The 21481-nt window shown below is 48.9% G+C and overlaps 1 protein-coding gene across 7 annotated transcripts in view; it reads left to right on the forward strand.

Annotated features, from left to right (window-relative positions):
* Positions 1-21481, forward strand: part of PLEKHG4 (pleckstrin homology and RhoGEF domain containing G4) — a 79445-nt gene that overhangs the window by 22038 nt on the left and 35926 nt on the right. For all 7 annotated transcript variants that reach the window (XM_042834807.1, XM_042834810.1, XM_042834811.1 and 4 more), the window contains exons 3-10: positions 33-2193; positions 6462-6680; positions 10135-10258; positions 10878-10971; positions 16050-16136; positions 17886-18002; positions 20569-20667; positions 21261-21409. In XM_042834807.1, coding sequence (XP_042690741.1) covers positions 33-2193; positions 6462-6680; positions 10135-10258; positions 10878-10971; positions 16050-16136; positions 17886-18002; positions 20569-20667; positions 21261-21409 — 3050 coding nt within the window. The remainder of the gene's footprint in view (positions 1-32; positions 2194-6461; positions 6681-10134; positions 10259-10877; positions 10972-16049; positions 16137-17885; positions 18003-20568; positions 20668-21260; positions 21410-21481) is intronic.

Below are 21481 nucleotides of genomic sequence, written 5' to 3' on the forward strand. Positions count from 1 at the left end.
GCTGCTGAACATGCTTTGTGTTTTCTCTCTAGGTTCAGTACTGTGGCTTGCTGTTTCGCCACGAGGGCTGGCCCCTGTGCATTCACGAGAAGATTGTAGTCCAGCTGGCTTCCATTGACTGGCGAATCTTGAAGCCTGGTGACTTCTACCTGCAGGTGGTTCCCTATCTGAAGAAGTCTCCACGGATCGTGTTGAAGTGTTTAGCAAAAGACAAGCATAATGTAGAAGAAGTCGTGATTCCAGAAGTTTCCTATACCTCTATTTTTACTCTGGAATGGTTGAGTACTATCAATGGAGAGCGGATGGGTATAGCACTGGAAAATTGTTTACTGACCACTGATGATAAAATATTTCGTGTTCCCTGGGATAACGTGGTTAATCCGGAATTTATAAATAAACCAAAAATAATTGAAAATAATACTATCGCTCCAGAGACAACAGGGAAACCTTCACTTTTATGTCTCCCCATGGACCATGCTGAGCACAGCTTACCAGACCTAGAATCTCAGTGTCTACAGGAACAAAGTCCAAATTGCAACAACCTGGTTGTTAGCAGCCCAGCTCCACAGTCAGGTGAAACTGTTGTCAATGGTGTGTGTTCCAGTCCTGTTCCTGAAGAGGATTTGCAAAGTGACCTTGAAGGGGAGTACGTTGAGCTGGCCCAAGTTTCACTGCCCCGCTTTGGACCACAGACAGGCTCGTTAACCCAGTCACTGGCTTTAAGTTATCTGACTCAGCCTAGGACAAGAGTGAATGCATCTAAAGGCAAGCACAGGTTTATTGTCATTCAAGATAGCACCTACTCCAAGAACTTAGTTCACTCAGCACTTATGCAGAAGGAGCCCTGTCAGATGGACGCTCTGAGCACTTCTCCAGGAGTTCTCAAAAATGTAATTCCTTTGGAAAGCAACCAAACGGCGGCATGTGAAGAGCTGTCTCCAGAAGCTCAGCTGCTGTCAGGTGCTGCTGGGAGCATGGGAAACAGTTTTCCTGCAACTGCAGCTCCTTCTTTCGGTGCGGAAGATTCCTGTGCCGTGGAGCAGGAGGCCTGCAGTGAGTGCTCTGGTGATTGGCAGTGTGCGCTGAGCGGCAGCGGTGACGTGTGTGCTGGAGATGGTGTCAGCTGCAAAGCACAAATGACTGGTTCTACTGGAAACATGGAATTAGAAAGCGATGGTTCTAGCATAAATCCCGGTGTTGAAACGCTGGAGCAGAGCCCAGAAACAAATCTAGATGCTGCCACTGAAGAGGAGCTTGTGGAGGAACGTGGAGAACTGCTGACAGAGCATCAACGTGAGGTGACACGGGTGGATCCTTCTCTTGGGTCTGTCCTGGGGCCTTTGGGACCGTGCTGCACACTGAAGGAAGGTCCCAATGCTTCTTGCCAGAGTGCTGGTGAAAATACTGCACCAGTCCAGGCCGCTGCGTTGCCTGCCACACCTGAGAGTTCAGCTGTGGGTGTGGGAAGAGGCTCTCCTTCAGGGAACATGACAGATGCAGCGGCAGTCCCAGCTTGTTGCGCTGATCAGGAAACAAGTTGTAGCTCTCCAGTAAATCCTCCAGAACAGCTGAACCGAGGAGAAGTAGGTGAAATAGAGCAGGGAAGAAGAGAGAGCCCTGAGGATGTCAAAGAGATTGAACAAGTGCAGGCTGTGAAGGAGCATCAGAGTAGCTGTAGTTGCTGTTCTACCGACGCTCCTGTGGATGGAGTGCTTTCAGATGGTGAAGAGCAAGAAGTCCCTGCTTGTCAGCATAAGGGAGCTGAAGATGCCGTGCTGCCCCAAAGTGCACTGCCAGCAGAGAGCGAGCAGGGGGCAGAACAGTCAGGTACCAGTGGATCTTTGCTGGGTCTTGATGCTCAAGCAGAAGACTCGAGTGAGTTTGGAAGCCTCAAACCTGGAGAGAGGTGTGGGGATCCAGGAGGATGGACAGAAAACCACGGCCATGGAAGTGAAGTGAACTCTGTGCTGAACCCAGAGTGTGTTTCAGCTCAGGACTTGCAGGGAGGGGAGGAGAACCAAGGCAGTTTTTCTGATGTGGACACATCAAAGGCAGTAGCCTTAAAAACACTGGAATCCATAAAAGAGGAGCTGGAGGTTGGACCACTGTCCTCAGGACCTGCTGAGGGGAGCATAGAGACCACTGCTCTGCACTCCCACCCGGAGGCAGTTCCAGAAGCATCATCTCCTAAAGGTACAGGATCTGGGAGTCTGTGTGGCTCATAACATAGGCAGAAAGCAAAGTGCTTGAGAGCTACTGCTGGCAGGTATCAGGAGGCTTTGGGGTAACATCACAAACCACAGGAAAGTGATTAGGCTGTCATTTTTTTTGTGGCTTGAAGTTAACTTTCTTTTCAAAGGTGGATTTATTGCAGTATTTTGTTCACAGCCTTTGCAAATTTATGTTATTATGGAGCAAAGTTGGGGTGGTGGCTGGTGACCTCCACCTGTTGCACTCGCTGCGTGTGTTATGGGTGCACACGGTAGGTGTGCATGAGAGCAGAGAGGCTGACTGTGGGGCAGAGTGGCTGTGGGGGGATGACTGACAAGATGAAGCAGCAGCGGGTGGCACAGTCAGATACTGGCTATGGTGTGTGTGCTGCCAGCTGCAGAGTTGAGGGATCCCTCTCCATCTCACTCCCTCTCCCTCTTAAACAACGTGTTTAAGGTGTTGCCCTCGCTTCTTAATGCCTCATTGCTGTGCTGGAGCTGCTCCCTTTGAGAAGAATTGATGCTGGCAATCCAGGTCTTTGCCTCTTGTAGCAGGCAGCGTGCAGTCCCACAGACACGATGTCGGCTTTGCCTAGCTCTGCTGAGTCTGGAGAGCTGGAGCCAGATCTGTGCATCACAGTGAGATGTGGCGGGGGCGGGGGAAGCACGCCATTCCAGTTGAGCAGCTCGCATTCCCTGAGACCCCTGGCTAGGAAAATTATCTGGCTTGAAATGTGAGGATGCTTGAAAGGGTTGGAGGTGCAGATGCACATTGTTGGAGCACGTCTGGGGAGCAGAGCTGGCAGAGATGCGTGGCCGGTATCTGCTTGGATGCAGCGCTTTGGCTGCAGGCACAGTTGCTATTTTCTGAAGTGTCCAGAAGTCACGTTTCACCAGAGACCTCAGTGTGACCTCTCCTAATGGAGAATCTCCATTCATGAATGGGAAACTTCTGCTTCCACCTGCACTAAATAGGTTAATTCAGTAATTAGGCGGGCCCGCTGTTGCTGGGCATCTCTGATGCTTTTGAACAAGTGATGGGCATCTATGTTCTGAGAAATGAAGAGCTCTGATGTTTCTGAAGAGCATCCAAAATCACAAGCAGCAGCAGGAGGTCACACTCTGCCCGTCTGGCTGTTTGGGAGATGTGTGCCCAGTCATCAGAAAAGGGGTTGGCCGGGTGGCTGTGGGGTTAAGGCAGAGGGCAGCTCAGTGTCCCTTAACACTGGGGTATTTCTTAAGTACTCTACTGATAAGAAGCTTTAATCTGTTACGTTTGACTGCTTGGAGACCTAAACAAGTTATTCGTCCCCTTTAACTCTCAGAAATACTATAATAGGGAGGTTATGTAGTGAGAAATCAGACAGTGAAGCAAAGGTCCCAGGCTCAGTCCTACAGTGCTTTCCTCCCCCAGCTGCTCAGTCTGTAGGTGAGCTGAGCTCTTGGTGCCTGGCTCTTGTTTTGCTGCAGGGGCTGCTCATGAGGTTATCCTGCCCAAACTGCATATAACCACTCCCCCAAGCTTCCCGTGCCTGGTTCAGATCTGCAGTGCCCACCTTCTGCTCTCTGTGAGGCATTTGTGGGCTCCTATTAACGTGAGCGCCGTGGGTCAGATCAAAACTCCTTTTCAGATCTGCTGCATCTGCACATTTTTCCTCATCCTTCAATTTCTCTCCTTCCCTCCCACTCCCATTCACAAACTGAGCTTATTTTATGCATGAATATGACCTGGCTTGGAAAGATGTTGAGTAAAATGTGACCTCTACTGAGTTGGTTGTCTTAAAATTTACATTGGTTCCATTTGCAGAAAACCTACTTGATGTCTTTTTCCTTCCCCAGTGGCTGACTTTAAGTGAATTTTGAAACTTTGCAGCTCTCCCTGGAGGAGAATTCCTGTATTTTGGGGAGTGGAAAATAACCTGATAGTCGAGAAGTTTGCTGAGGAGCCACCCAAGGGTGGATTGAGCAGCACCTGCTGGGGCGTTCAGCTGCCGCTCAGTGTTCCTGCAGGGTGTTAGCATGCATGATGCTGATGCCGGGGCAGTTTGCAGGAGAAATGCTAATGTCTCTTTGAAATGCACACAAGCAAATCCTCCTCTCCCGCTTCCTTCCCCTCGGGGAAAGGTGGAACCTGCAAACATGGCAGATTCGGCTGTCCCAGTTCTCAGTTGGTTTTTTGATGTAATCCTCTGCGTTCTGCAGTTTCCGCTTCGCTGAGCGCCTCCACCTCAGACTGCAAGTAGCAAACAGTGTGCTTGGGCATGCCTGGGGGGAGCTGGGGCCTGCACACCTCCACGGGGCCTCTGGTAGGGCAGGGTGGCTTTGGTCAGGGCCTGTGTGCTCCAGAGGCTGCACAGCTTTTCTGAGGTGGCCTTGGCACCACAGTTGTGCCCGGTGGGCTGAACAAAACCTTTCTCTCTCCCGGGGTTGAGCAGCTGCTGCCTGTTCCTAAGAAAGCTCCAATGCAGGGCTGCTGTGTGCGTTTGGGTCCGTGTGGTTCCTTCAGTGTAGCCATGCTCCCTTTCTTTGAATGCCACCTTTAGGTCTTCTTCAGAGGCTTCCTTCATGTGATGCAAATTCCCTTACTACAAATAGCATGTGTGCTTGTTTGCCTTACAGTCTCCTGAGAACGTGTTTTCCCACGGAATCTACCAGCCCTTAAAACATCTGGGCTGTGATTTCTTTGGCCCGGTGATCCACGGCAGGTCTGTGCCCCTCTGAATCCCACCTCAGGAAGATATGGTAGCATTGCCCAAAGCAGTGACCTCTATTATGGAAAACAGAACCTGAACTGTAGTGCTGGGAACAGAACTGAGCCCTGCTGTGTCCCACAGTGGTGCAGAGGCCTCAAACCTTCACCCCAGCAAATGCCACGTGAGATCCCAGGTCCCTGAGAGGGATGTTAGCAGGGTGCTGGGCTGCACTCAGTCACTGCTTTGTGGCACAGCCCTGCAGCCCCTCCTGGCTCTCCCCTGTTGGCTCTTTCTGCATGCTGAGCCCTGCTCTCGAGGCACTTCTCTTACCCACTTGAGCAGTTCTGAAAGCAGTTTGGGCTGAGCCTCAACCTGCAAATCTCCTTTGCTGCTAAAACTTGTACTGAAAGCCACTTCAAGGACTGCTTTGTTCCAGTCCTGCTCTTTAATGAAGTATTGGAATCTGTTGGTAAATAAACTGAGTCAAGTGTCAGCACTGTTGATGCAGCAGGAAGGTAGAGTGGTTTAAGTCAATTTTAAATAGCAATTAAAGTATGTGACTTCACAGCAAGCAAATAAATGCTCCCCTCTTTTATTTTCTCTAAAGGGAGGTTGATTTCTATTGGTAGATACTGAAGTTCTGCGATTTGCTGAGAAGTAGAGCCTTTTTTCTGCAGCATGTGCCTCTGCCCAGCAGTGAGGTAGCCTGGCTGTGTGCTTAGGATCCTGAAGACACACTCCTGCCTTTTAATTCCCACCACGCTGGGAAATGGGGAGTAACATAGTGAGGAGAATTCTTCTTCTCTCCAGCTACCTTTACATGAAAACTGAAACTCAAAGTGGGGAGAAAACTGGCGTTAATTTGTGTGCAGTAGCAGCTAATTAATTTTGGAATCAGATGAATCCGATCGCTTGTTCTTCAGAGCTGAAGTGTCAGGGATATCAAGAGTTTTCTCCAGTTCCCCAGCGGAGCTGATTGCTCTCCTCCTTCTGTTCTTGAGGGTTTTAAAATAGATTTCTGCCATTCAGGCTAACTGTTAATTAAAAAAGTCTGGACGAGCAGAACGAGGTCTCTTTGCTGGCTAATTCCCAGCTGATTTGTCAGCCTCCAGTCGGCTTTGCGTTTTCAAGAAGCAATCTGCAAGTGGTGTCGGGGGAGTAATGCTGCCGGGCTGGAGCGGCTCTCCCTGTCAGAAGCTGCTTTATCACTTTGCAGTGCTCGTGCTGCTGGAGCTCTGCCAAGGGTTTGTGCTGCTCCGGACTTGGGGCTGCCAGCAGACACGTCCTGCTCCATGCATTACCTTCAGCCATGTCCTGAGCGCAGTAATCCTGCTCCAAAGTGAGCTGTTAGAGTTTGAAAACTTCACGATCGACTGTTGTTTTTTTTAATAGCTGCAGCATTCATGTTGTGACAGGTTTGCAGCATGTGTGATGTGTGCTGCTGGCACGAGGAGCTGCGGGGTGCTGGGGGCACGCTGTCCCTCCCCACTGTGGGATTTCCTTGGGACCTTTCTGGGTGGAGCTGGGCTCCAGCTTCTGACTGCTGCTTGTCTTGCAGGCATGGTATCGGACGGGGCAGAGGTGGTAAAAGAAGCATCTGGCACAGATGTTGTGTTGAAGCCAGCAGATAAAGCCTGTGCCCTGGAGGAAACCTCCGCACCTGTTAGTCCCCCCACATCCCCAGCTCCTGGGGCTGCTTGGGGTGGCCGCTCTGCACCTTCCATAGTCAAGGATGTGAACCCTGAAGTGCTCAGGAGCGGAGTCGCCTGCCTGCCTGGTGAGTAGCTGAGCCTGAACGTGTCTGGGGAGTGGGGCTGCTGGGGGGGCAGAGGAGATACGCCAGGTTTTTGGTGCTGCTGTCTCTGCCAGTCTCATTCCTTTCATTCCAAACCTCTCCTGAAGTAACAGTTTAGAATTCTCTTCCAGTTTCTGAATGGGAAGGGCAGGAAGTAGAGTTTCCCTCCCATGAAAGTCATGTTTGCTTGCTCCCTAGAGTCTTAAAACGTTAACGAAGCACGTATGAGTCAGAAATGCCAAATCTGTGGGCTCATACCATTAGTTCAAAAAGAAGAGTGAGTATCCAGCTAATGATATGGTGGGCCTGACATTAGACCTGGTCAAAACAATAGGAACTTGATTCACATGGTAGATAATTAAAGGATGAGAGCGTGGAAGTGGCTATTTGACAGCGCTCTTGTAAAACCAGTTTTCTTCTCGGTAATTAGAAGTTTGGTTGATTAAATGTAGCTCCTTGGGTAGAAAAGATTTCTCTAACGAGTTTGATTTCATTAGGCAGGGTGTTGAAAGGAACATCCCAGTGCAGTGTGGATGAGCAGCGTGTGGGATGAACGATAGCGTGGCTGAATGGCCTCTGACAAAAGTAGCTGTGATGGGAGGACTTCCCAGAATTGTTCTGCCGGGATCGGCTGTAGGTCAAACCTTACTCAGTGTTTGTATCTGATATGGCAGCAGAATATTGAATTGCTGCAGTTCAAACTTCTGGATGGGACAAGTTTTGGCAGAGTGGTAAACAAAGCTGAGGCTGTTGGACGGAGCAGCCAGGATCATTTGGAGTGCAGGGCCCAAACAAGAAGGCTTTGTGTTTAACCAGATATTTACTTAGACGGAGGAAGTGAGGACTACCTCTGCGGTGCTGCTCAGTGACAAACAGCAGCTGCTCACCCCAAGGGTTCTGCGTCCCTGCTGCCCGGTGTGGGCCAGGAAGGTGCAGCATTCAGTGAGCTCACAAGCTTCTTTCATTTTGGGAATTGCCTGAAGAGCAGAGAGGAGTGGTTTGGGTGCTCTGGTACCTGCAGGAGGGGCAGAAGAGGGAGACAGCCTAGCTGGTACCTGGAGGGTTGTCTTGTGGTGCGAGGCTGGCAGCGCTTGTTAACCTCCTAAGTTGAGATTAAAAAAAAACACAAAACAGCCTTAGATGGGGAAGGAGAAAAGGGAAACAGGACTACTTCAGTCTTCTGGAAAAAGGTGAAGTGAAAAACCAGGTGCAGGGCACACTTACGGTACCTGCAAGTACATAAATTAGCATCGGTAGGTAAACGGGTCTGCTGATCAGCATGGGCAGTTTTATGTGTATGTCAGCCAGAAGATGAAGCGTTTTATAGAGAAACACACAGGCCTTGCTGTGGAAGGAGCCCAACTGTGGGAACTGCTGCTCATGTTTGTCACAGATTCCTACCACATTGTACAAAGTCACAAGGATTCAAATACGGGTTGGAGAGTTGTGTGTTTGGAGTGAGTTGAAGGGGGAGGTTTGGGCTTGATGCATCCAGGGGGGCTTTGGTCTGAAAGGGCAGTGATGTGGGATTGGTTGTTGTTTCTTCTCTCCTGTGAGGATTGCCCACTGACATCCAAAAGGAGATGCCTGAGGAAACACGTGCACCACTCAGTTAAATGCCAAATGTTAGATATTGGTAATGAAACAGTGACTGCGTTAGAGAGGATAACTTTTATGACAAGCAGAGAATAAAAAGTAAGCTAGCAGGTGATGGAGTTAGAAAGTTTCCTTTCAGGAGTGTTCCATTCCTGCGTTCTGTTCTTCAACCAGCTGGTTGTGTCACTGTTGCAGACCTAGCCCTGGTGGCTGTTGTTGCTTTTTCACCTAGTCAGGTAATTTCCTACTCACGTGTGCTGATTAAAGGTTTAATCAAGTTCTGGTGGTGCCTGGCTTCCCTAACGGACAAAAGATGATGCTTCAGAGCAAGGAGGCTTTTAATGAGACTGGTTATCATAGCCTTATTCTGAGAGTAACTGAGAACTTTCTTTTGAAATCTTCTGATGAGCCCTTATGAAATGGGATACAGCTCTCCAGCTCTTTGATAACACGGCGTCCAGAACTCAGTATTCCTCCTGAGCACGGAGGCGATCAAAGCCTCTGACCCTGCTATCAGCAGGAGAAAGTCTGTGCCACGATTCTGACCCTGGGAGGCAAAAAGCCCTGATTTTAAATGATGCCCATCTGTGTGTGTGGCTCTGACTCAAGTCATGTCCTTGTAACAGGTTGAGATCACACCAGGGCAGTTTGCTGTGCTTGGGGCTGGCCATCTGTGTCTAGTTTACCTCCCAGCTCACTCGCTCCTCCCTTGGATGGGAAGAGAGGTGGTCCAGGGCTGGTATCTCTTGGGTTAGAGGAAGGCTTTCCCTACACCTCTGCTTTTGTACTGTGCTTGGGACTCTTCCCTTCTCTCACACAATTTGTATGGCAGGAAATGCCTTCTGTTTTAGTGAATTACTTTTCACACAATAGCGGTGCAGTCCCTGCAGTTCTGTGGATCATTTACCTTCCTGAGCTCACAGCAGTGGTTGCTCAGCCAGGCTCCCTCCACGGGCCTTGCCTGGTGTGAACGACACAGGCAGCTCTGGGCCTCCATAGTGGTGTGTTCTCCTCTTGTTACCTCTCTTTGCATCTGGAGAGGAGATTGGATGTAATTCCAGTCCTTTTCCTTGTGGTTCTCAAGGTGTGCCATGGCTAAAGTTCAAAGCTGGAATGTCGCTTAGTTTTGGGAGCTCCTGGAGCGGGCTGCAGCCTGTGATAAGCTGTCTTTGGACTTCTGAAAGGCAAGAGTCAGGTAGCAGTTGTGGGTAGTTGAAGTGGAGGGGTTTGTCCTTCCTCAGCATATCCCAGCTCAGCTGTGTTGCCTGTAATATGCCTTAACTGTTCCCTAGAACTGATAGCAGCATCGTAGTGGCTGGGCCTCGTTTGTTCCTGAGGAGCTCAGGAGCCTGCAGAGGTTTCATGGCTCTTTCCAAGGGAGGGAGGGCAGGGCAGAAATGGGCAGTGGGCAGAGGTGGCCGTGATGAGCAGCCTCTACATGTGATACTGGAACACAAGTGGGTGTCAGGTTATTTATCTTGAGATTCTTTCACTTCTCAAAAGGTTGTGTTATCATTAGCCAACTTCTGCCAAATTTGGTGAGGATTTTGTGTTTGGGTGGAAGAGAACAGTCCAAGCTGAATGCTGCCCTGAGAGAAGGGCAAGCAGAGCTCAGCTCCCCGAGCAGTGCTCAGCCGTTTCATTCTCGGGCAGCAGTTACATACTTTGGAAGTGTGCTTGTAGCCCATGCTGGTGTGTAACAGACTGTGTTGGGTTCTGCAGAGCATTTCTAGGGAGCTGACGAGAGTGACAGCAGGGAGATCTGAAACATACGCACCTGGAAGCAGGCTCTGTTAGTCTGATGTCCTTGCATGACTTCTTGTTTCTCCCTCTTTTACAGGTACCAGAGATAAGTCAGGACGTGCGGTGGCAATAATAACAACAAGGAACACAGCCTGGTTAAACCCTCACTGCAACACCACTGAGCTGGTTCGCCTCCTCCTGTACCTGCACAGCATCCCGAGGTTTGTGACACTCCTGGGCTGTCAGGGGAAAGAAAACGTGCTCTACAAATGTGGGCTCTACCAAGACCTTTTCACTTTGAGATAGCTTTAACTCTTATTAGCTTATCTAACTTTGTCAGTGACTTGGTAGGCTTTCAACCGTCGATGAACAGAGCAGGCTTAACACCTGAGAATGCTTCTGCCTCTCATGCTTTTTCTTATGCTTTTCTCTTCATTCCTGACTCTGGGAAAGATGAGTTTTTGGGTCTGATCCAGAAGGGCTGTTCTTGTGAAGCACTGTGAGTAAGGCCAAGCTTGACCAAGAACGCCTTGAGGAAGGACAGTTTTTCCTGTGCAGATCCTTCAGAAGGGGGATCAGCACTTCTGCCATTGGTGAGAGCTGTCCTAGGAATTGGAGAAACTGAAAGTTCACATGAAAACAGTGGTAAAACCTGAGCTGTCTGGGTGGTGGTTTCCATTGTATGTGTTGTTAAGGGAAGGAAGAGTGGCTAGATAGTTAGCTTTCCTTACATGGAGCCATAACGTGCCTTCTTTACCCCGTTACTTTCAAGGGTTTGACTTTCAGGGACTTGCTGATCATCACTGCTGGCTAACATGACCTCTTTCTCTGTCCTTGCAGACCTGAGTGTCAGGCTTTGGGTCTGACTGTTCTTGTGGATGCTCGTCGCTGTTCGCCGGTTCCTGCTCTCTTCAAGGCATTCAGCATTTTGCAGGTGATCCTTGAGCTCAGACAAAGGAACGCTTCTTGGCTTGCTGTCTTGGTTGGAGGTTGTATCTCCATCTGCTGCTTATGTCTCCATCTGCCTCCTGGCTTTGAGAGATGGAGTTATGCACCCAACCCTGTTTGAAGAACTTGCCAGACTGCAGACAAAGCAAAAAAAACCTAAGCAAGTCTGAGTTAGAGAACGCTCCTCCCCACCCCTTCAGATTTATTTGTCTCTACACTGAGAACAGTCCTGTATCTGAGTGTAAATGCTGTCACAAATGATAGTGTGTGGTGATGCTGCCTGTTGACTGGGTCTAGGTGAAACACAGGGAAAAACACAGCCCACAGAGAAGGGAGGAGGAGAGGCCTCTGCCTGCTGCAACAGAAGGGAAAGGCACTGCATGCTGTACCAGGTGGAAGAGCACATGCAGCTGTTTGTGTGGCTGGTGGTGAAGGATGGGAAACGGACATGCTGTAACTCTATATTGCTTCAGGTCAAAGGCTTTCATATCAATCACTTGGGAAGCAAGTGGGCTGTAATGCCTCTGGTCCCAGATTGCTTCTGTCTGTTGTTATTAGAAAGCCAGAGGAGATTCTGGGTTGCAGCTATGACTAATCTTGTTTAAGCAGGTGTTCCTTTTAAATCAGAGCGTAGGTCTCGCAGGGCTCAAGCTCTGCAGACTGGAATGGGGCAGTGTTTTAATGAGGCTGGTGTCCCTGTGGTTTATGTGCTTCAGTGCCACATCTGAGTGCTGGGGCTGAGTCAGAGTCCTCCTGCTTCCTGGGCTGGGAGGAGGTGTGAGCACTACCAGTGCTCATTCTCTGTGCTGAAGGAGTAATCTGATGCCCTGCTCAGTTCTGCAGAGGTAACAAGCAAGTACCTTCTCTTCTTGTTATGTTCACATGGCAGTGGCTTGCTAAAACTTTTGAGTGCTTCTGTGTAGGTTCCATGGCTGTGTTTTAGTGGGGTTATTTGGAAAACAGCAGCATGTTGAGAGACAGCGTGCTTTGGGGCCACTAGTAGGTCACTGCTCTCACAGAACACAGCAGGAATAAAGGCCTCCTGACTCTATGCTTCGTATCCCTTGAAATGGGGAGGGAGGAAAAGCTTTTTTTTTTTTTTTTTAAACTACCTGTGCAATATCCTGCTGTGATGTCAGTCTAGCTCTGAGTAGAGGGTAGAACAACATTAGCTCGCAGGGATTAGTGTGCTGCAAGAGAGGTTGCTGGAGCTGAATGTGTGCTCCAGGTAACTGACTGACAGGCTGATTGCTCTGCCTGTGGTCTGTTGGTCCTTACCTTGCCTCTTGTGCAGACTCTGTAAACAAGACCTGCTCAGTTGGCTCGCTGTCTGGTCTTGGCACAACAGTAATCCCCTACTGAGCCTCTTGGGGATGCCTAGCATTTACTTCTGGTTTACCTCTGGGATCCCACAACATTGTTCTCATCTGCTCCAAATAAGGAGAGCAAAGTTTAGAAAACTGACTACAGTGCAGCAAGTCAAGTGTTCTAGAGCGTGGCGGGCCTTGCTGGGCAGTGGATGCAGGAGCAATCAGTGCGTTGGGCTTGGAAGGTCATGTAACAGGTGACCTCCTTGGGCTCCTCTCTGGAATCCCTGCTACACCTCCCAGTTTCTCTTATATCTACACTGTGTCTAGAGAGCTCGTCTCTCTTGTTGTGTTCTCTGCTCAGCAGGACTTTATTTACGCTGCTTTTGTGGAGCCCGCTATGAAAACATGGGTGGGATGTGTGAAGTTCTGAGACCCGGTGTTGCTTGTTCAGTTTGGAAGGGCCGTGTTCCTCTTGACTCAGCGGTGAGAAGCACTGCTTCACAGCGGATGAGCGCAGCAGAGATGACCTCATGCAAAGTCTCTTCCTGTTGCAGTGCTCGAATCTATTAACCCTGTAGAACCTCCCTGGGGAGAGAAGAAGAATTTCATCCCAGATATTTCTGGGTCAAGATTTGTCAAGCTGAGGCAATAGCTCTTCCATTTTCCATCTTTCCACAGTGAATGTATGAACAGAATTATTAAGTACTAACAGGCAGATAGCTTTCTCTGACTTTCCTTTGCTGTCCAGAGCCACCTTGTGAGCCCTTCTCACCCTCTTTGCTTTCAGTTGTGTTCTGCGAGACTTTATTCCCCATCCTCTTAAGGATGGGGGTGCATGAAGACTACTGGAAGCCTTTCTGTCCCAGGCAGCACTGGGAGCAGAGGCAATATCGAGTGCTGCAGCAAAGCTAACTTGAGAGGAAGGAGGAGAAACTCTACAAAGGAGAAGAGGGGAAGCATGCAGTGTTTATGTGCTGCAAAATGGATCGTGCTTTGTTCCGGGGGAAGCTGTATAATACTGCTTTGGAGCAGGCTTTGTGCAGAGGGGAATGCTGCTCTGATGCTTGGTCACAGCTTGGCACCAGCTAGCTCTGTGCTGTGGGAGCCTGCTGCTTTGAGCTTTGCTGTGCCTCAGTGAGCGAGGCAGCGTGTGCTGGACTTCAGAGAACAAACAGCTGTGGGATTTTCCTCTGCCTGAGTTCTTAGAATGAGCTACTTGTGAGTACTGCATGTCAGTGCAAATGTTTAATCCTTAATCTGCTGGATCTGCATTAGACTGGGAGGGGAGAAGTCTGTTTATGAAGACAGACACAGAGTAGCAGTTTAAATTTCTGTGTAATCCTTTTGCTGTTCAGGGGTTGTATTTACATGCCCTGTTAGTGCAGTAGTGTGGAGGAGCTCGGTCTGATCTTAAAGACCAGGAATCTCCTACAGCTCTACGAGTAGTGCTCACTGACTCGCAAGACTGAGCATGGGGGGTGTCCCATAAGCACAGGCTGCCCAAACTGCCACTGCTTCAAGTTGTGGCCAGCATGAAGGTTGGCCGTGGGCTTGATTCAGGAAGCCAGAAGCTGATTTGAAGCTTTTGCCTGAAGAAAATAAATAATTCTTTCATTTAAAAAAGCAACAGGGTTGGTGTTTGCCCTGCTGCTTTCTGAGCTGCTGTTAATACTGCCCTTCAACATCCACGTTGTACCTGTGATGGGGAATGTGGTGTTCCCTTGGAGTTGTGGGCTGTGTTTTAGCTTCCACACAGCTGGACCTGTTAGCAAAGGTAGGAAGATATGAAAACCTCTAAGGAAGCTTCTGCAGGCAGGACCCCACTGCTTGCAGCTCTGCTTGCCTCCCAGAGCTCTCCTGTGAACTGCTGTAGCCCACTTGGATGCATCCCTCAGAGCTGGATGAGTCTGACTTTTCTTCAGCTGTTTGGAAAAAAAAATATGGCAATACTTAATTTCTTTTGGAAGTATTTCTTTCTCTTGACATTTTTCCCCTGCCAGCTTAACCTGCAAATGGTTTTTTGGCTGCTGTTTTCAGCACAGCGCACAAGCAAACGAGTGTTTGGCTCTTAGAACTCTGTGTTACACCAACCCCAACCTTTATCCTCTCAGAATCACAGAATGGCCAGGGTTGGAAGGGACCTCGAGGATCACGAAGCTCCAACCCCCTGCCACACGCAGGGCCACCAACCTCCCCATTTCATAGCAGCCCAGGCTGCCCAGGGCCCCATCCAACCTGGCCTTGAACACCTCCAGGGATGGACGGGGCATCACAGCCTCTCTGGGCAGCTGTTCCAGCACCTCACCACTCTCATAGGACAGAACTTCCCCCTGACATGCAACCTCAATCTGCCCTCCCTCAACTTCAAACCATTTCCAGATTGTAAGTCTTACGACTGCTGGAGTGTAGGAGGGACTGTGAAATAATACATTTATCTAATTCATAGCTCTGTGACCCATCTTGGCACTGTGGATACTCTCATTCTTCATTACCTCCTAGCAGACAAACTCAGAGCTACTGGTGCAGCTTCAGTGTCCCCCCATCTTCTCTTTAGATGAGCTTTAGTATTTACCCATTTCAGCCTAATTCTGCTGCAAGTTCTTTTTGGCCTTTTGATCAGTGTTCAGATAACAGTGAAAGTATGAATAATTTGCTTTGGAGAAAGGGATTTGAGAACACAGGAACCTCTTGCTGCTCTGGGAGGTATTTCAGCTGAGCTATTTTCCTGACTGTTCCAAAGGATCCTCTTTTAGCATCACAGAGAAATGTCTTCCCTTTGTTCTGTGATCCCTGCTGCGTCCTGCATTTGCAAAGCTGGGTTTGTTTCTAAATTGCAGTGCTGGGTGCTGGTCAGGTTGGGCAGCACGGTCTGCGGTGGAAGGGAGATGTCTGCCTCTGTGTGCTGGCCCTGCTGCTCGTGTTGGATATTTCCCTTCAGCATTGCTGGGGCATTTTCTTAAGCAGGGTTGCTGTGGCCTCCTGTATGGCAAGCTCCTTGCAGCCTGAGCACTGCCGAAAAGCATTTGCTGCTGGATAGTTTCCAGGGTCTTTGCAGATGCAGTGAACATCTACATGACACTTAGATGGAATGGCTTCTCTCCAACCATGAGGAATGACAGCTTTTCCTTGCAATCCAGATCCCAGTATCATTTATTTGGTCCTGTCTGTGTGATCCGAATGTTTCTGCTACGTTTCCCTGTCCTTGCTGTCAGTTTCCTGTGGAGTGCTTCTGTAGTTGGAAAGCTGATCCTGGGTCACAGATTGAGCTGCATCTGCCAGGCATCCCTCAGTATGTCCAAATAGGAATTTCTCTTGGTTCAACTCTAGCGACAGGATGCAAGTCCTTGGTTGTGAGTTGGCAGTAAGTATAGAGAAGATGGTATTTTTGGCACTGTGGGGAAAAAACCTTCCTTTCAGTTAGGAAAAATGACCTTGACATGGACATTGAATGTAGCTGTTCTTAATTTTTTCCTTCGCTGATTCTTTTCCATATATATAAGGCAGCATTTTTTGAGATGAGCCAAGACCTGCCCTCTTTCACTGCTTCCTTAAATACTGCACGATTAGTTGACATGAACTGAACTACCTTAAGGCCTTGGTGCTCTGCAGAGCAGCCTTCCCTGTTCCTAGTGTCTGCCTGCCAGGCTTCCAAGTACCTTTGAAATTGCAATCTCTTGTGCAGAGGTGGGACAGTAGATTCTCCGTAGCATCCTGGGTGGACAGGTGATGGGATTTCCCCTCTGTTCTTTTGCAGGACATGGATCCTCATTGTATTCATGGAGTACTGCTGCTGGTTGAAAGAGATCTGACTTTTCGGATGGAGAAGCCAGCAGCAGGACAGGTAATAGAAGCATTTGTGCAGGGGCTGGGGAGCTCTTGTTATCCTGTGTGTAACTCTCTGAGCAGAGGGTTCTGAGTTCACTAATGTACGCTCCTTCTCACATGAAATCTCTTTAGTTCTCTATATTTTATGGTTGTAGTCTCTTACGGGTGTGGTATTTATGGGGTTGTAAAATTTCCTGGGAGCTGAACCTATCTCTGTTGTGCTGTGTTTATTGTCAAGTCCATCGCTGACGTGTCTGCCATAATTATGTCGGTCTGCTGGGGCCCTTGAGATGCAGGGGGTTTGCTGGGGACGTGGAGAGCTGTATGGAGGAGCCTGTTCATTAACAGTAACAAATAGGCTTTTCTTGCTCTCCTCTGAACGACGGAGGAAATCCTTGGTCAAGAAGAGATCTCGTTTTTCTCAACTCCGGACTCCATCCCATGAAGGGACTTGTTGCTTCACAGACTGTTTCTATCTCATGTTTCCTCCCCTTGTAGTCGCTGCTGTCAGCGGCTGAGAGCCTTCTGCAGGAGGAGGAGGAGGAGACGTGTAAGCATGCGAGGTTCTCCTGCAGCTGAGATATCAGAAGGTGCTAACAGAGGAAGGAAGATCATCACAGCATCCCCATGCCCCCCCCCCCCCGCTAGAAGTAAATGTGCCTTGGTATTCCACAGCTGTGTAGGAAATATGGGCTTTTTAACCTCTCTGATTGCCTGTGATGAGTGAACAGAGCATCAGACTGCATCTTACTCATCTCCCTGTGCACCAAGGCTGTTACATGCTGCAGGGGTAGACTGAAATCCTGTGCCTGCCACAAAAATCCTCTCGGTTTCAAAGTAGACCCGGTCCTCCTTTTTGACCCTGCAGGACAGCGCTGTGTTTGCTGTGTGTGAGGCACGCTGCCCTGAAAGCCTAACAGACAGCAAATGCTGTTAGTCCATTTCTGTGTTTGCAGGTGTGTGCATGCAGGGTGAGCTCCAGAAGGCATTACTTAAAAGCACTGAGTGCATCCAAAGCGTGTAGGAGGGAACAGAACAAAGCTTAATAAAGACATGGGCATGCTGGAGGAATTGGAAACATCCTCACTATTTCATATGGAAGTGAAAACTTTGCAGTGCGTGCATCGGGTTGACTCTCTGCACCTGCACTCTTGGGCTGGGTTCCACCTACCTTCAGGAGCACTTGTCTGTCCCTCCAGAGTTCTGTGCTGAGGTACTGCAGACTCAGAGAAAGCAAATTATCAGTGCTGAAATCTAGGAAACACTTGGAGCAAATAGCTGCTGTGGTGAGTGGAGAATTGAGGGTAGGGCAGGGACTGCTCTGAGAGAGAGGCTCAGATTTTCCAGGAAGTGAGCTGGGGAAGCTGGGGGCTGGATTTAGGCTCCGAGGCTCTCCAAACAAATGCAAATCACAACCCCGTGTGAGAGCATACGAGGGAGCTGAGTTGCTCCGCTTGTACTTGGAAGTTTTGGATGCAGCTAGAGAAAGCTGGCTGCTGCCAGACTTCCATCACAGATGTTCTGCTTGGTGAAACGACGTGTTTTGGCCTGCATTCCCTCGGGGCTCACCCACTAAGCTGCACAGCAAACTGCTCCAAGATGGGAACTGATTTTTTCTTCATACTGCAGATACACAGCGTGCCTTGTTTTTATGCAAGATAAATGAAGCAATGCTGTCTCTTGTTAACTTCCCCTCCTCCTTGCCAGCACTCGCTGCCCTTTAACGCAACTGTGCTTTTGTTTCTCCCATTCTGTTTCAATGCAGTTTGAAATTCTCACCTCCATGAAATCCCTCCATAAGCACATAGACAGCTCACAGCTGCCTCTGGAACTGGAAGGGACCTTCCCGTACTGCCACCGGGACTGGTTAAGTTTCCGTATGGTAAGTGGGTGTCTGGTGTTCTTTGTAGCTGGGAATGGCATGCTGGAGGAGTTGAAGCAAGAGAGCAGAGCCTGTGAGCAACTGAGCCCACAAGCACAGAAAGGCAGTGTTTCCTGTAACAGCTGCGCATGCAAATGACCATCTCTGTTGCCAAAGGAGTGCTGACATTGTCTTCATAACATGGAGGTATCCTGTGGCCTAGTTAGCATAGCTGGAGGAACTTCAGCTTTCAGCTCATCTGCTTGAACTGTGTTAATTCAGGTTTGCCTGTATTTTGAAGGGAAAAAAGAAGCAGAATCCTTTGTTGTGATGTGCAGTGACTCTTCAGGCTTAAGGACAGGCACTTCTTGTGCTCATCTCAGGATAGCACATTAGTGCCTGAACATCAAGGTCTCAAAAATTAATGGACTGATCAAAAATTAGATGTTCTGGGGCTTGGGACAAAGCCAGAGGTGCTGCTTAGTGAAAGCTGCGGTCCTGGAAGGAGTCAGACTTGGAAGTTCTTGATAATTGTTTCAGATCCTTACAGGAACATGTATTTGCTGCTTTATTCACTTATTTACCAAAGTTGTCATCTAATTTGAATGCTTTAGAAAACATTGAAACTAAAAAGCCCCAGGGAGGGGCTAAAAAAAAATCAGTCTAGGGATGTTTTCTTCCTTTTTGAGAACTGTTTGCATGAGGTCAGGAGGCTGCCCTGTATGGATTCTGTTCAGTGTGCCTTGGGAGCAAGGTAACAGTAGGAGGCAGTACCAGTAACCTATTCCTTCTCCCTGTTTCACTGCTTTGGATGTTCCTCAGTGCCACGATCTTGTTTGACCACTCTGGAAGTGTTTGAGCTGACCCAGGTTAATCCTGAGGGATGGAGGGGCTGCAACTTCAGCGACCAGATGCAGTTCATATGGGAGGGAGCCCTGGCAAAGAGAGCAGCAGCCATGTGCTGGTGATATCTGGCAGGACTGCAGGTCTTGCTGGCCATGCAGGGCTGCCAAAAGTCTCTACAAGTAGCATTTGTGGCCCTCATAATTATCCCCTTGTATGCCCTCGTTGCGGAGGGAGCATAAGGCCTGTGGATCAGGATCGTGTGCTTGTTGAGCATGTGAAAGCTGGATTGAGACATGATCTGGCACACTGAGATGAGACAGGATTAGATCTCTGTAGAGCTGCACACCGTTTGACTGTCTCCTCGTTGCAGCTGAGTGGCTCAGCCTGTCTGCTGCACTCCCAGAAGGTTTGGTGGTCTCCCAGCTCTGATCTCTGCCCGCAGTGCTGCATGGCACAGGCTGTGGGATCTGAAGCAGGTTATGATATTACTGATAGTATTATCGTATTGCTGGTGGCAAGCTTCAGCAGTTAAGCTTAGCACTTGCCAGATGTTAGTTTTCCCAGTTTACTTTCAGACCATTTTTGTTTTTAAACTCTCATCTAAAAGTACCCTGTGCCCGTGCTGATGCAGTAGAAATGCTGAAGCCTTGGTGCCTAGGATAGAATCTGAGAACTTGAGTTTGGTTTGGCAGTGGGGAAGCAGACAGGCTTTGCAAGAGGATGTGGATTCGTTTTCTGGACAGAGTTAAGAAAAGCTGAGGTGCAGAAGGATAATTCTTGCAGAAAGGAGCTCGGTATCAGAATACCTCTTGTTTCCATGTCTCACAACACACAGAATGTTACCAAAGGGAGTTGGTGTCGGAATTGGTCTGTATGGGTTGCCTGTTTATGTAATGCACTGGATGTGCTAATGACCCTTTTAGATCTGCAGCTGTGTGGCAAACAGTGTTTATTTCCTGCCTCGGTGATCTCACCTGCATCCTGCCTGCTAATCTGTCCCCTCTGGGGCTGTTCAGCACTCCAAAGAGGCGGTTGAATTCAACTGAACTCAAACAGCAGCTTTCACCATTTGCCTTTTCCTTTGTTGTTTTTTTTTCTTCTTCTCTTTCTGAATAGCTTTTCCTCTCTTCCCTGACTTCAGTGGCTGCAGGGTGGCATCTGTGAGTCTCTAGGCTTATAGCAGTGACTTTTCAGAAAAGCACTGTCTCCTCTCACCTATGTGTGAAATGGTTCCTTTGGTCGTTCTTTTTTCCCAGAAGAGAGAACAGCCTTCACATTTGCTGGTAGTTTAAGGTGCTTTAACTGTGGAAGCTTTCCAGCTTCCTAACCTTTAATTTACACCACTTTTAGCAAGAAGAGGGATAATTTAAAGTGTAGAGATTCCAAGTACTACTTCTAAGTTTTGTTCTTCCAGAAATGCATGTGCAGTGATTCATCTTAGTGGGAAGTTAGAAGAAATGCTAATTGTAGAAGAAGGTGGGACATAATTGCACTGATTTTCTTTTCTCTAAAGTGTGGTCCAGGCATGCCATGAGTTTGGAAGGTCCCTACAGAGTGATGCATCTGAAGCCTGTGGTGGCTCATGGGCCTCTTTCTACTCATCCAGCCTTTCCAAATGGTGTAATTGAACCCTTGGGTTCATGTGCTTGATCCTTTTGTTTTTCTTTTCCTTTTAACTTTTTGCATGCTGAAAAGATAGCTTTCTCATCAGCTGTGAGACATTAATCTCTGCCTCTTACAGAAACTGGAACACTTGCTACAAGGATGCCAAGGGGCTTGTGCCTTCCTCCAGGGAGCCATTCATAAAGTGGAATCTGGAAAATTACCAGAAAGAGCTGAGGTGAGCATGTCCCTCACCCCACACCAGAGGTGAGCTTGGGGCAGCAGGAAGCTGAAGAGCTGCAGAAAGGCCTTAACTTTGAATGTGAAAGCTGTAGTGGCAGGTCATTCTGAGAGCTGTTGTTGTAAGCATTATCCCCTCGAGAAGCTTCCTAACCACTGGTATGGTGGGAAATTGCTGCCTGCTCTGCGTTGTGTCCCAGCAGCACAGTGTTGGAAGATAATTGCAGGAGCCTCTCTGGGTCTTCCTGCACCAATGCATCTTTCAGCAGGCCCAGGCTGAGAGAACAGCAGGAGTTGGCTGTCAGAGGAAAATGAGGGTGAAAAAATGATCCTGTGCCCAGCAAGTGGAGCACAGTAGGAATTGGTTCTTGGTTTCAGTCTGGTGGGGTGGAGTATCAAGAGTATAAGGGAACGCTTATCGCTTTGGACTTGGCATACTTGAGAGAAACAGCCCTGGGAACCAAACTCCCTCTTTCCTAGGGTGGGACAAGGTGAGATGTGGTTTAGTTTGGGTTGGCCTCTGGTTTTTGCTGGTTCCCTCATCACCTGTATGTTGCAGTAACAGCTCGTCTCACTCTTGCAATCCCTCAGGAGGCTGCTGTGCTGCTGAGGAACTACAGGCAGCTGATGAAGAATGTTCTGGAGGATGCACGGCTGGTCAGGCTGCAGCTGGAGGGTGGAGCACTGCTGGCCAGGCTGAGGAAGGAGGAGTCTTGTGTCACCCTCACCCAGGACTACAGGTGAGCCCCTAGAGAGGGAGAAAAGAGGAGCTGGAGGTGAGCACAAAGCGGGCAGTGGCATTCTTGGAGATG

Source organism: Centrocercus urophasianus, unplaced genomic scaffold, assembly GCF_019232065.1.
Source record: "Centrocercus urophasianus isolate 14NV4802_14NV808 unplaced genomic scaffold, USGS_Curo_1.0 seq_49, whole genome shotgun sequence".
NCBI lineage: Eukaryota > Metazoa > Chordata > Aves > Galliformes > Phasianidae > Centrocercus > Centrocercus urophasianus.